Source organism: Pan troglodytes, chromosome 1 (assembly GCF_028858775.2).
Source record: "Pan troglodytes isolate AG18354 chromosome 1, NHGRI_mPanTro3-v2.0_pri, whole genome shotgun sequence".
Lineage (NCBI taxonomy): Eukaryota > Metazoa > Chordata > Mammalia > Primates > Hominidae > Pan > Pan troglodytes.
In genome coordinates, this window is record NC_072398.2 from 8,352,050 (window position 1) to 8,372,013 (window position 19,964).

Below are 19,964 nucleotides of genomic sequence, written 5' to 3' on the forward strand. Positions count from 1 at the left end.
GAAGCCACCCTTCCCTTCCGCCATAATTGAGCCGTCTCTGTAGTGCCTCCTCCTGGCTGTGTGGTCGGCCTCCATCTTTATACTGTGGCTGCTCAGGAAGTGGAAGCTATGGAGCATGCTTAATCTTTGAAAGCAGATAATGCTCGTAGCAAGGAGAGCTGCTGTTCATTTCTTTGGGAGTGAGCTATAATAATTTTTCCTGTAATTACGTGCCGTGACAAGAATAAAGGACCCGGTAAATCCCTAAAGTAACAATCTAGCATAGGTGCCTGAAGAATATCAGAATCATTTCACATTTCATTTGGGAATGTTGTATCTAATTGTTGAATGTTTGACATGTTTATCAAATGTAGGAAGCGAAGGCTTTGCTGTATGCATGATTTGAGATATGTTAAGAATCTAAAATTAGTCCATTTTCAAGTCTTTCTTTTTAATTAGAATATACTTTACTACAATATAAGGAAATAGGTAAAAATGTATTATCTCAAGGATCTGTGAAAGAATGATAATGTAGCGTAGCCAGAAAGAAATCAGCCTAATCTAAGTAAGTTTGAAGGGGAACTGTCTGTCTGATGTTCTTGAGTCCGATACTAAAATTTTTACTGTAATAGATTCTGTATTAGCCAGAGTTCTCCAGAGAAACCGAACCAGAGACAGAGTGGGGGGCGGGAGGGGGGAGAGAGACAGAGACAGAGATTTATATTAAGGCATTGACTCACAGGATTATTGAGGCTTGGCGAGTTCAAAATCTCATGGGGGAGGCCACCAGGCTGGAGACCTAGGGAAGAGTGGCGGTTCAAATCCAAAGGCAGTCTGGGGAGACACAGCTCTTGAGTCGCCGGGAAGCTTTTGTTGGGTTGGTAGCCTCAGGGACCCACCGCGGCGTGTCGTCTTGTCGCCAGGCCCCTGGTGCGCCCCCGCGGCAGGCAGAGCTCACGGCCATGTCCCCACCCCACCCCGTGCTGATCCAGGGTCCGGGCACCGCGTCGATGGCGGCTCCGTAGAACGCGCGGACCCGGCCGCAGCCCGTGTCCTGAGCGGACTGGACTATAACACGAGGCATCTGCCCTGCTTCTGCCGGGCCCAGGTGGTGCGGGGCTTCGGCCGTGGCTCCAGGCCGCTGGGCATCTCCACAGCTAATTTTCCTGAACAAGTAGTAGCTAATCTTCCAGTTGATGTATCCATTGGCATTTATTATGGTTGGGCCAGTGTCGGAAGTGGAGATGGCCTTTAGGTGGTGGTGAGCATGGGATGGACCCTCTACCACAAGAATACGAAGAAGTCCATGGAAACGCTTATCCTGCGTACCTTCAAAGAGGACTTCTATGGGGAAATCCCCAGTGCGGCCATTGTTGGCTACCTCAGACCAGAAAAGAACTTTGATTCTTTAGACTCACTTATTTCAGCAATTCCAGGTGACATTGAGGAGGCTAAGAAACAACTAGATTTACCAGAACATTTGAAACTCAAGACAATTTCTTCCAGGTTTCTAATAGCAAAATAATGAATAGCCCCTGATGGAAAAAAATGTATTATTTATTCGTTCACTGTTTTCTAGTATTTCGGTGTTTTTTACTATCCAGCCTCATCTTGGTTATATTTTAAAACTCAAATGTTTTCCTACAGCTGAAAATTAAACAGTACAGTGTAGTTACCATATCATGCTTCAGCTGTTAAATTAAGGCCATCATATCATAGCACTAAAAAGATTCTTTTAAAAATCAATATTTAAAAAATATATATTGATTAAAATGTACCACTAGAAATGTATTACATGTCTTATGATGGAAGTGAAATGTATATAAGTATGGGTAAAAAGACAAATCACTAGTTTGAGATGAAAAGTGAAATTTTCATGGTAAAATACCTGCATGTATGTACTTGTATAGCTTGTACTTCTAAACAAAGAAGGCTTATAAAAGTAAATGCATTAAATAGAAGTTTAATAGTTTATCATAAACCTACAGGGAAGAAACCCAGACTTTGTATTTTTGATATTTTGTGCATTATTATTAGAAACATGAAGATGTTTGTGAAATTTTGTTTTAGTCATTTTCTTTGAAGTCACATCATCGTACCATCTTCATTTTCGTACACAGCTGCTTCAATTCTGCCATCTAGACGTCCCCTGCCTGTTTTTCTGTTGTTGTTGTTTTTTAATACAGTAAAATAAGTGTTTTTCAAATCTGTACATCTTTTTGTGGGATAGCGCTTCTTTTTTAAGAGTAAATATCCTTGTTCTTCAAAACAACAAACAACAACAAAAAAGGCAGTCTGGAGGCAGAATCCCTTCTTGCTCAGGGGAGGTCAGCCTTTGTTCTATTAAGGACTTCAACTGATTGGGTGAGGCCCACCCGCATTGTGAAGGGCAAACTGCTTTACTCAAAGTCCATTGATTTAAATGTTAATCCCATCCAATAAACACCATCACAGAAACATCCACAGTAATGTTTGTCCACATATCTGAGTACTATGAGCCAGCCAAGTTGACACAAAATTCACCACCACAGGCTGTATCCTTCTGTAGGGCAATAGCTAGAGGGGTCCTAGGACACAAAACCTGAGGGAAATGATAAGAGCATCTGCATGTATGTGTGACTGGACCCACACTTTGGGCTCCCTCCTGTAACTTAGCACCCATATTTCAAAGTAACAGTAAGCTATTTCCTATCCTGTTCTCTTTTTCCTCTGTCACCTTCATTTGGACATCATGGCACTAAATATTACAGTTAACAGCATCAGTGAAAAGCTAATGTGCACATCCTAGAAAAACAACAGCAAATGTATAATTAGCTGTCTGGTTTTCCTGCTATTAATAATCCAGTGGTTCTAGCTGTTTCTGCATAAAATATGGACATGTCTTCAACTCCATATACAGCATGTGTACATTTAAATTTTAATGTGTTACTGAACAGAATAAACTACTCTTGTCTTAGAGCAACACAAAAGTGTGTCAAGTAAAGGGTATAGTAAAGGTGCAGGCAATAGAAACTGCTCAAATGAGAATGAATAAAGAGGGGACTTTTCTTTTTTTGAAATGGAGTCTCACTCTGTCTTGCCCAGGCTGGGGTGCAGTGGCGGGATCTCGGCTCACTGCAGCCTCTGCCTCGCAGGTTCAAGTGATTCTCCTGTCTCAGCCTCCCAAGTAGCTGGGTCTACAGGCATGTGCCACCACACCCTGCTCATTTTGTATTTTTAGTAGAGATGAGGTTTCACCATGTTGCCTAGACTGGTCTCGAACTCCTGACCTCAGGTGATCCACTTGCTTCAGCCTCCCTAAGTGCTGGGATTACAGGCATGAGCCACCACACCCGGCCAAGAGGGGACTTTTCTGATTCATGGTCTGAAACCTTGTGGCAGGCAGTGGTCAAGCTTGCCCAGAGGTGTGAGTGGACCCAGCTCTCTCATGATTTCTCTCTCTGGTTGCCTTCTCTCTGCTTCTTTCTGTGTACTGACTTTCTCCATATTGTGTCAGATATGGTCACAATCTGTTCTCTAGCTCAGCTGAGCAACCTTGAAAGAAAGAGAAATATTACCACACCAGTCAGTCAGAAAAGCCCCAGAGATTGCATTTCACGTAGAAACACAGAAAGGCTTCTTGTACTTCGCGGTTTCTATTTTACTGTCTCTGAGTTCGTTCTTGGTCTGTTTGAGTTGCTGTGACAAAATATCTTAGACTGGGTAATTTATAAACAACAGAAATGTATTGCTCACAATTCTGGAGTCTGAGAAGTCCAAGATCAAGGCAACAGCAGATTTAATATCTTTCGCGAGCTCACTCTGTGCTTCAAAGATGGTGCCTTCTTGCTGTGTCCTCACATCGTGGAATTGGCAAACGAGCTCCCTCAGGCTTCTTTATAAGGGCACTAATCCCATTCACAAGGGCTTCACCCTCATACCTAGTCACCTCCCAAAGTCCCCACCTTTTAATACCATCACATTAGGGGATGAGGATTTCAACATAAGAATTTTGGAGAGACACAAACATTCAGACCATAGCAAACCCCCACCCCCTGCCTTAAAAAAAAAACGGGATAATTTTTCTAGTTCTCTTCTAAAATGTCAAGGGAAATCACACATGAACAGATTTATGTAGGAGGCCAAATCTATTTTATTTAATGAATAAATAGATGACACTGCATATGAAAAAGTGCTTGTCTTAGCACCATAGGAATAAAGGAATGTGTTAATCAAGCCAAAGGATTGCAAATAAATGATCTTGCTATTAAAACTAAAAATGGATCTCAATTAGTTAACTTGATTTTCCCCAGCTGCAAATATTAAGACATTAAGAGATTTTATTTCTCTTCCTCTCTAACCTTACCTGTTTCTAGTTCTATGCCACCCCACCCTGTACCACGATTTGAATACATTTTTTTTCTAAAACATGCAAAGCCTTTTACATTGCAAATAATTTTCATAATTTGTCTGCCAAAATAGGATTAATCTCTTTGCCTCCTTTGTCCATAAAATAATCCCCATATATAAAATTATATTCTTCTCGGCTGTTTTCATTGTAGCCAACAATCAAAGTTAAAAGCTATCACTATCCCCAGGAAATGAACAGTACTCAGATTGGTGAAAGGGAGACTTCCTGATGTTGACTTTTATGTGAGACAAGAAATGGAAACTCTGCAGTAACTTCAGAGCAAGTAGCCAGGCTCCTGGAAGATGTTTTAAGCAACACCTCCCAATGGTTTGGGTCATGGTCTCTTATGGGACCTTTTTGTTTCTGTTTTTGTTTTTTTTGTGGAGATGGAGTCTCACTCTGTTGCCAGACTGGAATGCAATGGTGCGATCTTGGCTCACTGCAGCCTCTGCCTCCTAGGTCCAAGTGATTCTCCTGTGTCAGCCTCCCAAGTAGCTGGGACTACAGGCACATGCCACCATGCCTGGCTAATTTTGTATTTTCAGTAGAGATGGGGTTTCACCATGTTGGCCAGAGTGGTTTCTATCTCCTGATCTCGTGATGTGCCTGCCTCAGCCTCCCAAAGTACTGGGATTACAGGCATGAGCCACCACGCCCGGCCTCGTATCGGACCTCTATGAAGTTTACAGGAAATGCATAAATGTTGAAATCATTATAGAAATGTAGAGATAAAAGATAACTTATAGATCATTTTACTTCCATGATACCACAAATTGCTGTGTTTTTCTAGCAGTCTTTTACGTTATTTTTTTAATCTTCGCCTAAAAACTTACTGTTAAAACCATCAGCTATTTTTTATAAGCACTGTTTACATGACCTGTAGATTATTATTTAAAAACTTTAAATAATTAAACCAAGTTAAAAAAGAATGGAAACTTCAAGTCTCAGAGTCTTTTTATTTTTCTTCTCAAAAATTAAGGTGATACAGTTGAAAAACTAGCAGATACTGAAAGGTAGAACTATTATATAATTGGTGATCTTTCTGTTGCCTAATTTTAATTGACAAATAGTAATTGCACATATTTATCGGGTAATATTCAATAAACATATATACCATGGAATGAACAAATCAGAGTAATCAATATATTCGTCACCTCAAATATTTATCCTTTTTGTGGCAAGAACATTTAAAATCCTCTCTTTTAGTTACTTTGAAATATGGAATACATTATTATTAACAATAGTCACCTTGCTGTCCAATAGAACACCAGAGCTTATTCCTCCTAACTAACTAACTTTGTACCCGTTGACCAAGAGCTTTCTTTTCCTCACCCCCTATCCCAGTCTCTGGTAACTGTCACTCTACTCTCTACTTCAGCTTTTTTATATTCCACATGTAAGTGTAATTCTATGGTAAAGACCTCTCTGCCTAGCATATTTCACTAAACATAATGTCCTCTAGGCTCATCCATGTTATTGCAAATGACAGAATTTCTTGTTCTATAAAGGCTGAATAGTATTCCATTATGTATATATACCACATAATTTTAAAGAAATCAGCCTCTACTGTTATTTCAGAATTCAGAAGGTTGTTTTATTTAATCATGTTCAAATATGGCTAGTATCAGTTTGGGCCATTTCCATTCCTTCAGTGTAAATTAAATCACTTTATATTCCAGGCCCTGTGCTTGTTATTCTTTTTTGTTTCATAATACTGATCCCTTTTTTAGTCATATGTTTATTTGTGTAATTACCTGTGTAACTTCTTTCCCTTCCACTGGATTGTGAGTCCCAGTGCAGAAAGAAGCACATCTATTTTGTTTATTTGTATTTCCCTAATGCTTAGTACTATATCTAGTATATAGTAAGTGTTCAATAAATGTTGAATGAATGAATGAATGAGTGAAAAAATAAAGGAAATAAAAGGGCTAGTTTAAGACATTCAGCTCTGTCCTGTTCAGAGTAAATTCAAAGCATATGAGCAAATCCTTGTGTTGAAATGGATGGCCATTTCCTGCCTCTTGTTTGGCATTATAAAAAAAAGAAAAAAAAGAAATGGATGTCCTCAGTGATGGGAATTGGGTTCCAAGGGTCTGGTGGTAGGGCAAGAGAAGGACATTGAAGAGGCCTACCCAAGATAGTCTGGGAATAGATTATTCCAATGATTAAGTCCAAGTTAAAATCTATAAAGAAAGGATAAGAGCACCAAAAAAAGGACAGAGGCCAGGCGCGGTGGCTCACGCCTGTAATCCCAGCATTTTGGGAGGCCAAGGCAGATGGGTCGCCTGAGGTCAGGAGTTCAAGACCAGCCTGGCCAACATGGTGAAACCCCATCTCTACTAAAAATACAAAAATTAGCCGGGCGTGGTGGCACGTGCCTATAATCTCAGCTACTTGGGAGGCTGAGGCAAGAGAGTCACTTGAACCCAGGAGATGGAGGTTGCGGTGAGCCAAGATTATGCCACTGCACTCCAGCCTGAATGACAGATTGAGACTCTGTCTCAAAAAAAAAAAAAAAAAAAAAAAAGGACGGAGGGTGGGAGACACAAGGGCAAAACCACATCCAAAAGGTGCAGATACAGAGTCAAGACAGATACAGAGTCAAGACATAGTGTTAAGTGGACGTAAGGTCCTAGTGAAAGCAGTTCAGGAATAAAAACACATTGAATTTAGAGATACTGGCAAGCTTGGTGACCGGCCTGAAAATTGGCATCATTAGGCATCTGGATCTAACCTCATCTAATTTCAAAAGTGTCTTTGTAAACTTTATCTGGTACTAATTTTGTGGAGCTCATGCAGTTTTATTATGCCCTCATCCTTCTTGCTCATATCCAAAGAAAAAGTGCTCAATAACACACATTAAATTCTTTATTTTAAAGGAATAATACTTTGATATCCAAGAAGAAATAATTTGGCTTCTTCCTTGAGTTGACACGTGAGATGTCTCATAGTCAGTTACAGATAGTTTTTTATCCCTTTAGTCACCAGATCTTTATTTATACTTACTAAGCAATGGGCCTTTCTCAAAAAGGAGTCTTCCTAAGTAGTAGGTCTGACCTTTTGACAAGTTAATTAAAAAATACAAGGGTATTGAGAATTCCAAAGATGCATGACGCCTCTGGGGTCCCTGATGTTTGCAAATGGCACCCAATGGCAAGGCTAGTGTTGGGAAGTAAATAACCCACTGTTGATATGGAGAGTAGGAGTACCCTGGTGTCTTCTATTGCACCATCAGAAATCAAATCAGCAATAGAATTCTTGACTTGTCACTCTCCTCAGTGCCCCATTTAATTCCTGTGTAAAATATCGAGTTATTTTTAAATCTTCTTTTGAGTTATTGCATTCCTATTCTATTCTGCATCCACCTCTCTATTTTCTTAAATCAATGCTTATGAAATGTTAGTTAGTGTTGACATTCTCCAACTTGGTGTTCCCAGCCTGCTCTCAAATTTTATCACATGCACCTTGCTCTCTACATATAACCAATTATTCTGTCAAAGTTAATAATCTAACTACATATTTTTTCCGAGCTGCGCTTCTATTTTATATGCATTTGATATTTATCTTAGCAGTGCCTTTTGAATTTTGTTAAGAAGCTTAATCAAATAAGCTTTGAGCGACCTTATTGAATTTATGCTAGAGTTACTTTTTAGAAAGTCTGTGACTATAAACGGTATTTTGTCCTAAAATGTTTATTTTTTATTTTAATATAGTCTGTCTATGGTTTACAAAATGATATTAGAAGTCACAGTCCTACCCACACACCCACACCAGAAACTAAACCTCCAACAGAAGATGAGTTACAACAACAGGTGAGTCAAGCTATGAGATGACCTGTTAAAGGTTTACAGAGTAACAGCTATGAAAACCAGAGGGTAAATGTCAATAGTGGGTATTTTTATAGGTTATTTGTATGACTGACTGTTTCATGTGGAAGATTTGCAGTTAAAAGATAATAAAATGTTGTAATTTTAAGTATTGTAATTACTTGAAAATGTATCAATATATGGTAATGGTTTTCAAAACCCCTCACTCTTTATTTACCCAAATCCTTGTTCCTCTAACCAATTGTGAAAATCACATATGCTGATTTGTAAGTGACTCCATCATCAATAGTTACTTTGTACTCCAAAGCTCTGTTTTAAAGAGTAAGAGGACAAGAGGTTGAGAACATTGTCACACTTCCCACATCCAATGATAGGACATTTTCTTCACAAGAGTGCTTACTCTCACTTTCTGCAGTGCTGATTTCTCTCTACCTCTTGAAGTTTTTTCTTATCAACACTGGCGTACAGCCATGGAGTCATGCTATACACTACCTCTTTTTTTTAGCATTTGATCAGTAGTGTTGACTCCAAGTAATATTTCAAAGCAAACTCCAGTGTCTGAAATCAAATAATCTCATGATTGGTTCAGTCATGGGGCTTTATTCTCATTTTGACTCTTTTCCTCTGATATTTTATTATAATATAGTTTATCAAGAGTTTAAAATATACTTTTCTAGTATATTTACAATAATCAGGAAGGAAAAGTCATTCAGAGAGTTTTTAATTAAAGTTTTCTGTGTGTGATTATTCCATGTGAGCATTTGTCATGAATTGTTGATAAAATTATTCTCAAAACACATATCATTGATACTTTCTTGGTATTAGGAGATAGGATTTATTTTGAAATTATAGTAATAAATACATTTATTTTCTAAATTTGGAGGGAAGTATGATTCTGGATTTAGGTATTCACCATGAATGAACGTTTAAAATCGCTACAATTTTATTTTTTATTTTTTTGAGACAGAATCTTGTTCTGTCACCCAGGCTGGAGTGCAGTGGTGTGATCTCAGCTCACTGCAACCTCTGCTTCAAAGTCCCAGGTGATCCTCCTGCCTCAGCCCCCAGAGTAGCTGGGACTATAGTACCTGCACCACTACACCTGGCTAATTTTTGTATATATTTTTTTACAGACAGGGTCTCACTATGTTGGCCAGGCTGGTCTCGAATTCCTGGGCTCAAGTGATCCACCCACCTTGACCTCCCAAAGTGCTAGGATTACAGGCATGAGCCACTGCACCCAGCAAAATCTCTACAATTTTAAAATAAAATTACATTTTGTTAAAGTAGGCAGAATGGTCAAACTCATTGCTCTTCTAAAGTGATATCAATTGTGTTCAAATTCCAACATTTCATTTTGTTAACTCTTTAAGAGCCCTCTGCTTTTATTTTTTTAACCAACTTTGAAATTGTACTGATGTAGACTATACTCTTGTTCAGAATTGCCCAGCTGATCATGATTTAGAGTGGAAAATTGTGAAAATGTCATTACTTATGTAATTCCTTCTCTAACCCTCTTTTCAGATAAAATATTGGCAAATACAGTTAGATAGACATCGGTTAAAAATGTCAAAAGTCGCTGACAGGTGAGTATTTCAAAGTGTCTGTATAAATTTTGAAATTTCATATGACAATTAAATGTGTTTAAAAATGAAAGAGAACTGTGGGGACAGGAGTTGGGACAGATAATTGGAATCCTGTAAGTAATGTGATTTTGTTTTCCTTTTTGCACATAGAAAAACTTTCAAAGAACTCTCTTGATGTAGTTTAAATGACAGAATGATTATAATTGTCTTAAATGTCTAGACATCTAGTCCTTGTTCCACTAAGAATCAGATATAGAGGATAATTCTGCAGAGTCTAGCCTTTTCACTCCTGCTGGAAGACATGAAACTTTCCATTTATTGATGACCTTTGGGCAAACTGGAGCCTCTCTATAAACTTATTTTAACAATGACAATTGACACTGTTCCTGCCTGACTTCAGAATATGAATGAAACTCAAATTTCAGATATTTTCCTTTGCTTCATTTAAATCTGTTCTTAATGCCATTCATATTCTTCACTTTTGGGCATTGCCAAATCCTACCTCCCCAACTTCTTTCCCTTCTCCCTTTTTAAAATTTTTATATACATTTAAAAAACTTGTCAGTGGCTCCCATTTTACTTAATTCCTGTAAATACTTTTGACAAAATTTCCCTTTTAAGCCCTTCTCTAAGTTGGCTAAAGTCTGTTCTGCTGTGGGTGGACTGATTAACCAAAGATCGGAACTGACTCTTAGCGGTGCCCTTCACACACTGACCTCTTCCATAGTGCTTCATGTTAACCAAGGGCTACTGATTTACATGGCTTAGGCATGGGTAGAGATGGAATCTTTAGCCACAGTTGTCTGCCAAGAAGCACTATAAGTTGTTGCATGAAAGTTACTGAAGCGTGAAGATTGCCATTGGATTTCATGCTTTAAGTGAACAAGGATTCCTTGGTCCCACATTTTTATATTGTTTTCCCTGCTTTGGACTGGCTGCAACCCCAGTCAGAAAACTAAAGAAACTGGAAATGTTTTTTCTCCTTAGTCTACTAAGTTACACGGAACAGTATTTAGAATACGACCCGTTTCTTTTGCCACCTGACCCTTCTAACCCATGGCTGTCCGATGACACCACTTTCTGGGAACTTGAGGCAAGGTAGGTGGCATTTTATCTTTCTCGCCCATATGTTGCTTTATTTCAGGGTCTGAGTGAAATGGGAAGGATTTTATTGTTGGCTAATTGTGAATGTAATTTTGTTCTTTATCTACATTGGCCTATATCTAACATTCTTGTTTGAGATCATGGCTTTTGAAACTTAGACATTCGCATTTGCATTAAGATTTGCATTGCTGGAAAGACCGTCCCAAAATTAGAGGTGCAATTAGTCAGAGTTAGGATCTTCAGCTCTTGAAATTTAGGTCATTGCTATTATCTACCTGGAAAATTCACGTAGCCACAAAGTCTCATGTAGTCAAGTAAAGTGAATGCTAAAGCCATACATACTTAAGCCCAACACAAGTATGTGTTTATAAATTCAATTTTAAGACAGAATGAGCTTACCATAGTCACTGTAAGAGAAACTGGCAAGACACTTCCTAAGAAAAGCAAAGCAGCACTTAGGACTCCATAGTTTCTTTCATGAGCTATCTAGGGAAAGAACTACATCATCAGTCTTAACAGACTCATAAGAGGATCATGGCGTATCACTTTACAAAGAAAAGACGGGTGCTCTGTCACACTTGTAGCAGTTCTCTAGATTGCATTTCTGGACTCTCTCTCTTTTGCATCCAGCCATGAATCTTAAACACTGGACATGCCCAGAACTCTTCCTCCACAAGCTAAAGATTTTATAGATGAGAAAGCTGGAACCCCAAAATGTTGTGACTCAGTTAGGATTAGGTCACAGATTTAACTGACACCAGAATCATTAGCTAGTATTGAGATCTTTTGGTTACCAATGCATTTTCCCCAGTTCAATATACCTGCATGACCCTGTGTGGCATAGTGGTTAAGAAATGTGTGCCTGGCGTGGTGGCGCACACCTGTAATCCCAGCACTTTGGGAGGCTGTGGTGGGTGGATCACCTGAGGTCAGGAGTTCGAGACCAGCCTGACCAAAGTGGTGAAACCCCATCTCTACTAAAAATACAAAAAGTAGCCAGGCATAGTGGCAGGTGCCTGTAATCCCAGCTACCCGGGAGGCTGAAGCAGGAGACTCTCTTGAACCCGGGAGGTGGAGGTTGCAGTGAGCCGAGATCACGCCGTTGCACTCCAACCTGGGTGACAAGAGCAAAACTCCATCTCAAAAAAGAAAAAGAAAAAAGAAATATGGCATTGGGGTCAGAATATCTGGATCTTTACCCCTTATTACTTGCCTGACATTGGCAAGTGATAATACTGTGCCTCACTGTCCTCATCTAGAAAATAATAAGATTAATAGTGCCTGTCTCATAAAGTGGTTGGCAAAAACAAAAAGAGACCATTTATGTAAAGTGCTTGGCACATAATGCTCAATAAATGTTAGACTTTATTATTAATACTAATGTACGCGATGATTTCATGCAGAGCCGTTAATCGGATATATATATTTTTAAAGAAAAGGTAAAGATGGGAACTTCGAGGCACACATGATTTTGAAGGGGAATGTAATAACAGAAAAATGGGAATTCTAATGAAAGGAATGTATTTGCCTTTGTTTTATCTTCTATAGCAAAGAACCCAGCCAGCAGAGGGTAAAACGATGGGGTTTTGGCATGGACGAGGCATTGAAAGACCCAGTTGGGAGAGAACAGTTCCTTAAATTTCTAGAGTCAGAATTCAGCTCGGAAAATTTAAGGTAAGACACATTGCTTGGATCTTATAAGCCAGAGAAATACTGTCTGTGATGTGTCTGGTTATTTTGGAGGTAATAGATCAATTATTCTTCTACTAACATCATAATGATGTCATGAACCCATTGAATGTCTGCCACCTAATGAAGGGAAAAGAGATAGCAAGGCAAAGGCTGTCCAACGTATCAATTTCTTATAACTTATTTTTACGCCATCTCTGTATCTCCAGATGTTTTAACTATACAAATTTGGTGGCTTTGAAATGGACTCTGTAAAGAAATGCAGTACAGAGAACAATGTTTGGCAAAGTGGAGATTGGCCAATAACATTTATGAAGTTCAATTAAAATATCACCTATTTGTCATTGTTGACTATCTTTGCGTATCACTTCTCAAGCAAGTTAGAGAAGAAGAGACTGGGCAGCTATATCAAATAACTTGAAACCAAACTATTGGGCTGTCTCATTCTCTTTGCATGTTTAAATAATAGCCACAGGGCAATTGAGAGCAGCACAGCATTGAGCTGTTCATGAGAAAGTGACACCCATTCTGCCCATCTGTTGTAAACATCATCTTTATATATTTTTAAAACTTGCTAACATAAGGAGGATCTGAAAATTGCATTTTAAAATATAAGACATTAGAGTGGATTTTAATAGCTCTGTTTAACATCATTGAAGGGAGTGATGACTTTCCACTATATAAGACTGTTGTTTCATGAGTTCTTTCATTCATTATTCTTTTGAAAGCTGATGCCCAATTTTTACTTTTCCATGACTTATGCAGTCCTGTAAAATTCATTTACTGAAAGTTCTCTGCATTCATTTATTTTCATTGGAACGAAGTAGTGCCAGGCATGGTCACGTTCTTTTCAGGAGATTTAACAGGTAGGAATCCCAAACCATTCAGAAAGATGTAGGATGCTGACACATGTCACATGGATGAAGCAAAATGACCACAGACAGAACCCGGAGGAATGTAACTCTCTGTGTGTGCCTAGCATGGATTACTGGCATGCAGCTTCCTATTCTCCTTCCAGTTTATGGGAACCCTTCATGCTTGAGCTTTTGCAAGATCTTGCTGCTAAAGTTGCTAAAGTTCTGTATTGAGCCTACTAATAACATTTTCTATATTAGGTCACATTGTCAATAATTGAGTGCAAGAATTCATTAAAAGGCTAGGTGCGGGGGCTCACGCCTATAATCCCAGCACTTTGGGAGCCGAGGCAGGTGGCTCTCTTGAGGCCAGGAATTTGAAAGCAGCCTGGCCAACATGGCAAACTCCATCTCTACAAAAAATTAAAATTAAAATTAACCGGGCATGGTGGCACATGCCTGTAGTGCCAGCTACTGGGGAGGCTGAGGAATGAGAATCGCTTAAACCCAGGAGGTGGAGGTTGCAGTGAGCCGAGATTGCACCACTGCACTCCAACCTGGGCAACAGAGCAAGACTCTGTCTTAAAAAAAAAAAAAAAAAAAAAAAGAATGCATTAAAAATAAAGCAGAGATAAAGGATACGTGAGGCATTTTAGTGGCTTGGGAGATGGACGTTCCTCTCATTCTCTAAGTTTTTGAAAACATGCTGATATCATTTGTATCGTGATGAGTAAATAAACAAGTAATAAGCCTTACCAGCCTCGCCTAGCCAAATAAAAACATCTCCTTCTCTCATTAAAATTACGGTCTATTGGTAGATACAGACAAGAAAACAAATCACAGCACAAAATCATGAGTGTTTAGTTGGGAGAAGCAGAGAGGGATGCCTAGCCCAGAATTAGAGATCAGCAAAGGGATACTAGAGGAAATCGCTTCTAGTCTAAGAGCTGGACAATGGGGAGGAGATAAACCATCAAAACAGGAAGAGAGAAGATGCCTTTGGAAAAAGAGGATAGCATGTGGATACTAGGTTTCAGGCATGAATTGAATTCCTGCCAATTTCTTAGTTCAAGCTTTAATCATTTCTTATCTTAATCATTCTATGCCGTACTAGACTCTAGGCTAAGTAATTATATCTAAGAAATATTAGATTATCTTATATATATACACACACATTATATACATACACACACACATACATATATTTCTTGAGTATCTACTATATGCCTATCATATGTTTCCTTAGTAAGTATAGATCAGTAGATAAATGAAAGATGTAGATTAATTCTTGAATACCTACAAGACACCAGAATATATTTTATATCTACTACTTTTATAAGTATGCTATGTTATATTTTGCATTCATTATTTCTGATCATCACACATCCAACCACCAAAACAACATAAAATGTAAATATTGCCTCATTATAGATGAGAAAAGCGTGGCTGAGGAAGGTTAAGCCGAGAAAGTATGGCTAAGGAGGTCAGATTGCATGTAAGTGGCATTCTTGGTTTCCTACAAACCAGTACCAAGCTACTGTCCACTGCTCCCCAAATCTGAGCCCTACTCTGCTTCCACTGACATATCTGTGTCACACACTGAAGGAGACAAAATGGTCCAGTGGTCAACAGGGCTGTGAATTGCACTTAAAATAAAATAACTCTCCGTGCATCTTACCTAAACAGCTGCCCTCCTGCTATCAGTGAGAGTGTGTCACTCGTCTGAGCATTTTTTTTCGAATATTAGGACAGGAAAAAAATAAGAAGCACTGTTTCTCGATAACTACTTATGCTTCAAATATACCCTCTGCTCTGCCTAATAGAGAGCAGAAACTTGAAATTTTATGATGTATTTCCCTCATTCTTTTTTTTTGAGCAAAACACATAGCATAGAGCAAGTGCTAAGAAAACGTAGTAATATCATGAGTTTTTATCTTTGAGTGACTAAAAATATGCCAAGTACTTTTCAGTGCCTTCTGTATAATTTATATCATTAGTATACATTAATGGAATTAATTTAATCAACTAATCCAATGGAAACCAATTAATCCAGTGGAAACCCAGTGAAATAGGCATTATCATCCCATTTTACTGATGAGGAAATCAAGAATCAAAGACATTAAAAATACTTACTTAGGTTCCAGCTACCATGAAATGAAGGATATAGGATTTTTTTTTTTTTTTAAGAGAGATGGGATCTTTCTCTGACACCCAGGCTGCAGTTCAGAGGCACTGTCATAGCTCACAGCAGCCTTGAACTCCTGGGCTCAACTGATCCTCCCACCTCAGCCTCCTGAGTAGCTAGGACCACAGGTGCACGCCATTGCACCTGGCTCCTCCATGCTATTAAGCTATTACAATAATTACAGTAATGGTGAGAATAAGAAAGGCAATGATGCTGTTAGAAAGACTGTGTGAGGGAGTGGTTGTGAGGGTGTCATCTGCTGCAGATTTTCTGGGAGCAAACCTCAGCTGTGACAGTAATAGTGAGCAACCTTAAATAAGCAACTTAATCTTCATATGCTCAGTTTCCTCTTCTCTAAAATGAGGGAAATAATAGAACTTGCCTTACACAATTACTGTGGGAATTAAATGAGTTAATATAGGTGAATCACTTACAGCAGTGCCTGCACCTACATAACAGTGTAGGTGTGGTTATTAACTTCTCAACCCCTTTGTATTTTATGCTTATTTCCAGGCCCATTTCAGATGTCACTGGATTTAGAATAGCTTTGTCTAGATCCCCCTTTTCCAATCCAGCACTTGCCCCAGCAGAGGGGCTCTTTCCTGCTTGCCTTTCCCAGACCGTCTAGTTCGTTCTCTTCCTAGAGAGCCATTCATGTACTTCCTGGTGTTACGGCCATTTAAATGGTTTATCTTTTTCTCTACTCATTCTTTGAGGACAGAGACTGTTTTGATTGATGTGTTCAAAGTGTGCTGGAATGAACTTGCGTGAGCATATGTTAATTTCACTCCTGCTCCCTCGGATTATGCGTAGTATTCCCTTTTTTTTTTTTTTTTTTTTGAGACGAAGTTTTGCTCTTGTTGCCCAGGCTAGAGTGCAATGGCATGATCTCTGCTCACTGCAACCTCCACTTCCCGGGTTCAAGCGATTCTCATGCCTCAGCCTCCCGAGTAGCTGGGATTATGGGCATTCGCCGCCACCACACCAGCTAATTTTTGTATTATTAGTAGAGATGGGGTTTCACCATGTTGGCCAGGCTGATCTCAAACTCCCAACCTCAGGTTATCTGCCCGCCTCAGCCTCCCAAAGTGCTGGGATTACAGACGTGAGCCACCGTGCCCAGCCTCGCATAGTATTCCTATTAGAGTGCACAGTGTCTAAATCTGTGTTTTAAGAGGGAAAGGTCTTGAGCCTTCCTTTCTAAAAGTCATGGTGGTAGTTTCCTGTTTGAGGCGTTGTCAAACTTAGATTATCCTCTGCTACATATATCTATAAAAAAACAAAATCTGGAAATGAAAACTCAAAAATCACTAGACTGAGTAGTAGTTGATATTCTAATTCTAGCTCATGCACTTCATTACTGATTTCTGATTATTTATTAATGGTCAAGTTAAAGCTTAGTAGTTACGAAGGTACTGCTGATCACCTGTGCCTCTCTTAAGACTCTGTAGCCTGAAGTTTGCTGTCTCTGTGGCCGTCTTTGCCTTTCTTTGACTTCGTCTACTATTAGAGCAGTAAGAGTGTTTATGGAGGATAACACAGTCCTAGCAGCTCCTTTTTCTAGTAGAGTGTTTGTTTCTATTAACAAATTATGATCTACTCATTTATCTTTTAAACATTATTTCTAGAGATCTAACCAGCAAGCTCTAGCCTAGAGCAAAATATTGAAGAAATGCAACCGATTAATACAATGTGGCCCCTTCTCACTAGACTTTACCACTTGCTATTATCAACCAAAACACACTCCCAGGTTCTTTCAGTATACATATGGTATAAATAAGGCTATCTTCAGAAGTAAGTCAGTATATATTATTCCGTGGCTTCTGAATTGCAATGATGCCTCTACACATTTACACTTTTCAAATAATTCCATGTGAAAGCTTGCTGCTTTGGTCATTCCATAACTCTCTCAATTAAATTAGCTTAACATTAGTTAATTGTGTTTATTTTTTCAGCCAGAGCATTTTCTGATCTTATGTCCAGGCCTCTTTTAACTCCAGCAAAGCTTCTTTGTAATTCCCTTACCAGCTAGAACAGAAAAGGCTCTCCATACTAGCCCCCATTGCTGAAATGGACAGAACATCCAAAGAACACAGTGTAATGCACAGCTTTATCTCCCAATTGGAGGCTCCATGTCCCACACCTTTAATTCCCTTCAAACTCTTCTTTGTTTTCAATCAACAGTTAGCAGTGCTACTTTCCTTAGGTAAAATCATTGTTATACGGGGCTCTGACAGATCTGCTTTTAACAACAAACACTTAGAAGAGAGAGTTTTTCATATTTTTTATATTTTTATTAATATTTTTAAAATATTTTTATTAATATTTTTATATTTTTATTAATAATTATTTTTCATAATAATCTTCCAAAGAAGATTATCCTTTGAACACAGTCAGTACCACCCTGATACTGGAAGCCCTCAGAGAAAGTGAGCTGGCTGTGAGTCGTCATGATGAACTGCATGATCCATAAATGTCACAAGAATTTTCAGATGATGGGCCATCAGAGTAAACACCCGATCTCACATTCTGCATAGATTCTGGCTGGCAGTGGAGGACCTGAAAAAGAGGCCTATTAAAGAAGTACCCTCAAGAGTTCAGGAAATATGGCAAGAGTTTCTGGCTCCCGGAGCCCCCAGTGCTATTAACTTGGATTCCAAGAGTTATGACAAAACCACACAGAACGTGAAGGAACCTGGACGATACACATTTGAAGATGCTCAGGTGGGTGTACGGTGAGCCTCACACCACAAACGTGCTTCCGAGAAGTTGAGCGTTAGATATATTCATTTTATTTTCATTATAAATGGCAGCTATTTCTAACATTTTCAATTTAGATAACTGTAAAATAACTCTAACTGATCTAGGAAGGAACAAAGACACGTTAAACTGAATAGTTTTTTAAAACCTGGGAATATTTTCTAAGTTTGAATATTTTTATATGAAGGGGCATATTTGAAATATTTTACAACTTTTACTTTATTTTCTACTCTGTTTGTCCCCCCAGTAAGTGAGCAAACACCATCTAATGATGACCCCACCTCAGTAAAAGATTTTTTAAAACATTTTTTTAAAAAGATTTAAAATCTTTAAGGCATCTTCAATGTAGAGATTCTAAGACTCTGACATTCCTGAATTATTCATTATTATAAATTATTCAAACTGAATTAGCTTAAAGTTATGTCAAACTCAAACCAGTTTTATCTCTGGTGAAAAAAAAATCAAACATTAGATTCTGACGTTTCTTAAATTTTCAAGTTAATTTTTTAGCCTACAGAAAGAAAAAATAAAGAAAACTGATTCTAACTTCCTAAGGCAAATTTTTAGTCATCTTTTCTCAAACTGGATCTTAATTCCCTTTGTAGAAACAACTTGAATTTCTGCCTTCTCTCAAAAAATGTTGATACTTAAGAAGAAAAATAAACTTGTAATGAGGGGATAGTGTTTCCTAATAATGTGGTATTTTATTTTATTTTATTTTTGGAAACAAGTTCTGTCTCTGTTACCTACAGTGGCATGATCATGGCTCACTATAGCCTTGGCCTCCCAGGCTTAAGCAATCCTCCTACCTCAGCCTCCCAAGTAGCTGGGACCATAGGCATGCACCACCATGCCTGGCTAATTTTTTTTTATTTTTTTTTGTAGAGACAGGGTGGGTCTCCCTATGTTGCCCAGGCTGGTCTCCAACTCCTGGGCTCAAGCAATCCTCCCACCTTAGCCTCTCAGAGTGCTGGGATTACAGGCATAAGCCACTGCACCCACTCCCTAATGATGTGTTGAAGTTGGTTTTTAAATCAGAACGTGCATACTCCATAACTTCTTAAACTTCTTTTGGAGAAGAATATTAATTCTAAAAAGTACCTTTTAAAAAACACACATTACTAAAATAAAATATAGAAGATGAAGAATGAGATACACGAATATCCTTCCTTATTTCCACTCTCTATAGAAAATATATTTCTCCTTGGCTTTCATTTAAAGAAATCAGCAACTGTGTAGTAAACTAACATGAATTTTAACAGCTAACTGGATACCTATCCCATGTGGTTCAGCCATGGTCTCCAATGTAGAAATAATTACACTCTAGAGAGACACAGGACAGAGAGCAGGCCGGAAACTCTGGCCCTGCTGCTCACTTCTCTGCTGATTTTTCTTTCTTTCAGTCCAAGATAAAATGTCGAGCATCTTTCTAGAGCCAACAATGTGGAAAATGTTTGGAATGCCCTTCCTGAGGTTTAAAATAGAACATTTTTTTAGTTATCGGTGTCATTTAAAAATATTCTTGCCTAAGAGGATCCTCTTTTCTTACAGAAAAAAAAATTCTATAGAAAACAATACCACTTGGCCCTA

The 19,964-nt window shown here is 38.6% G+C and overlaps 1 protein-coding gene and 1 pseudogene across 11 annotated transcripts in view; both read left to right on the forward strand.

The window, feature by feature from the left end:
• Nucleotides 1–19,964, forward strand: part of RGS7 (regulator of G protein signaling 7) — a 599,504-nt gene that overhangs the window by 541,487 nt on the left and 38,053 nt on the right. For all 11 annotated transcript variants that reach the window (XM_054660839.2, XM_054660842.2, XM_054660845.2 and 8 more), the window contains 5 exons: nt 8,083–8,181; nt 9,721–9,782; nt 10,770–10,880; nt 12,435–12,560; nt 18,152–18,338. In XM_054660839.2, coding sequence (XP_054516814.1) covers nt 8,083–8,181; nt 9,721–9,782; nt 10,770–10,880; nt 12,435–12,560; nt 18,152–18,338 — 585 coding nt within the window. The remainder of the gene's footprint in view (nt 1–8,082; nt 8,182–9,720; nt 9,783–10,769; nt 10,881–12,434; nt 12,561–18,151; nt 18,339–19,964) is intronic.
• LOC107970725 (riboflavin kinase-like) lies at nt 337–1,607 on the forward strand (annotated as a pseudogene).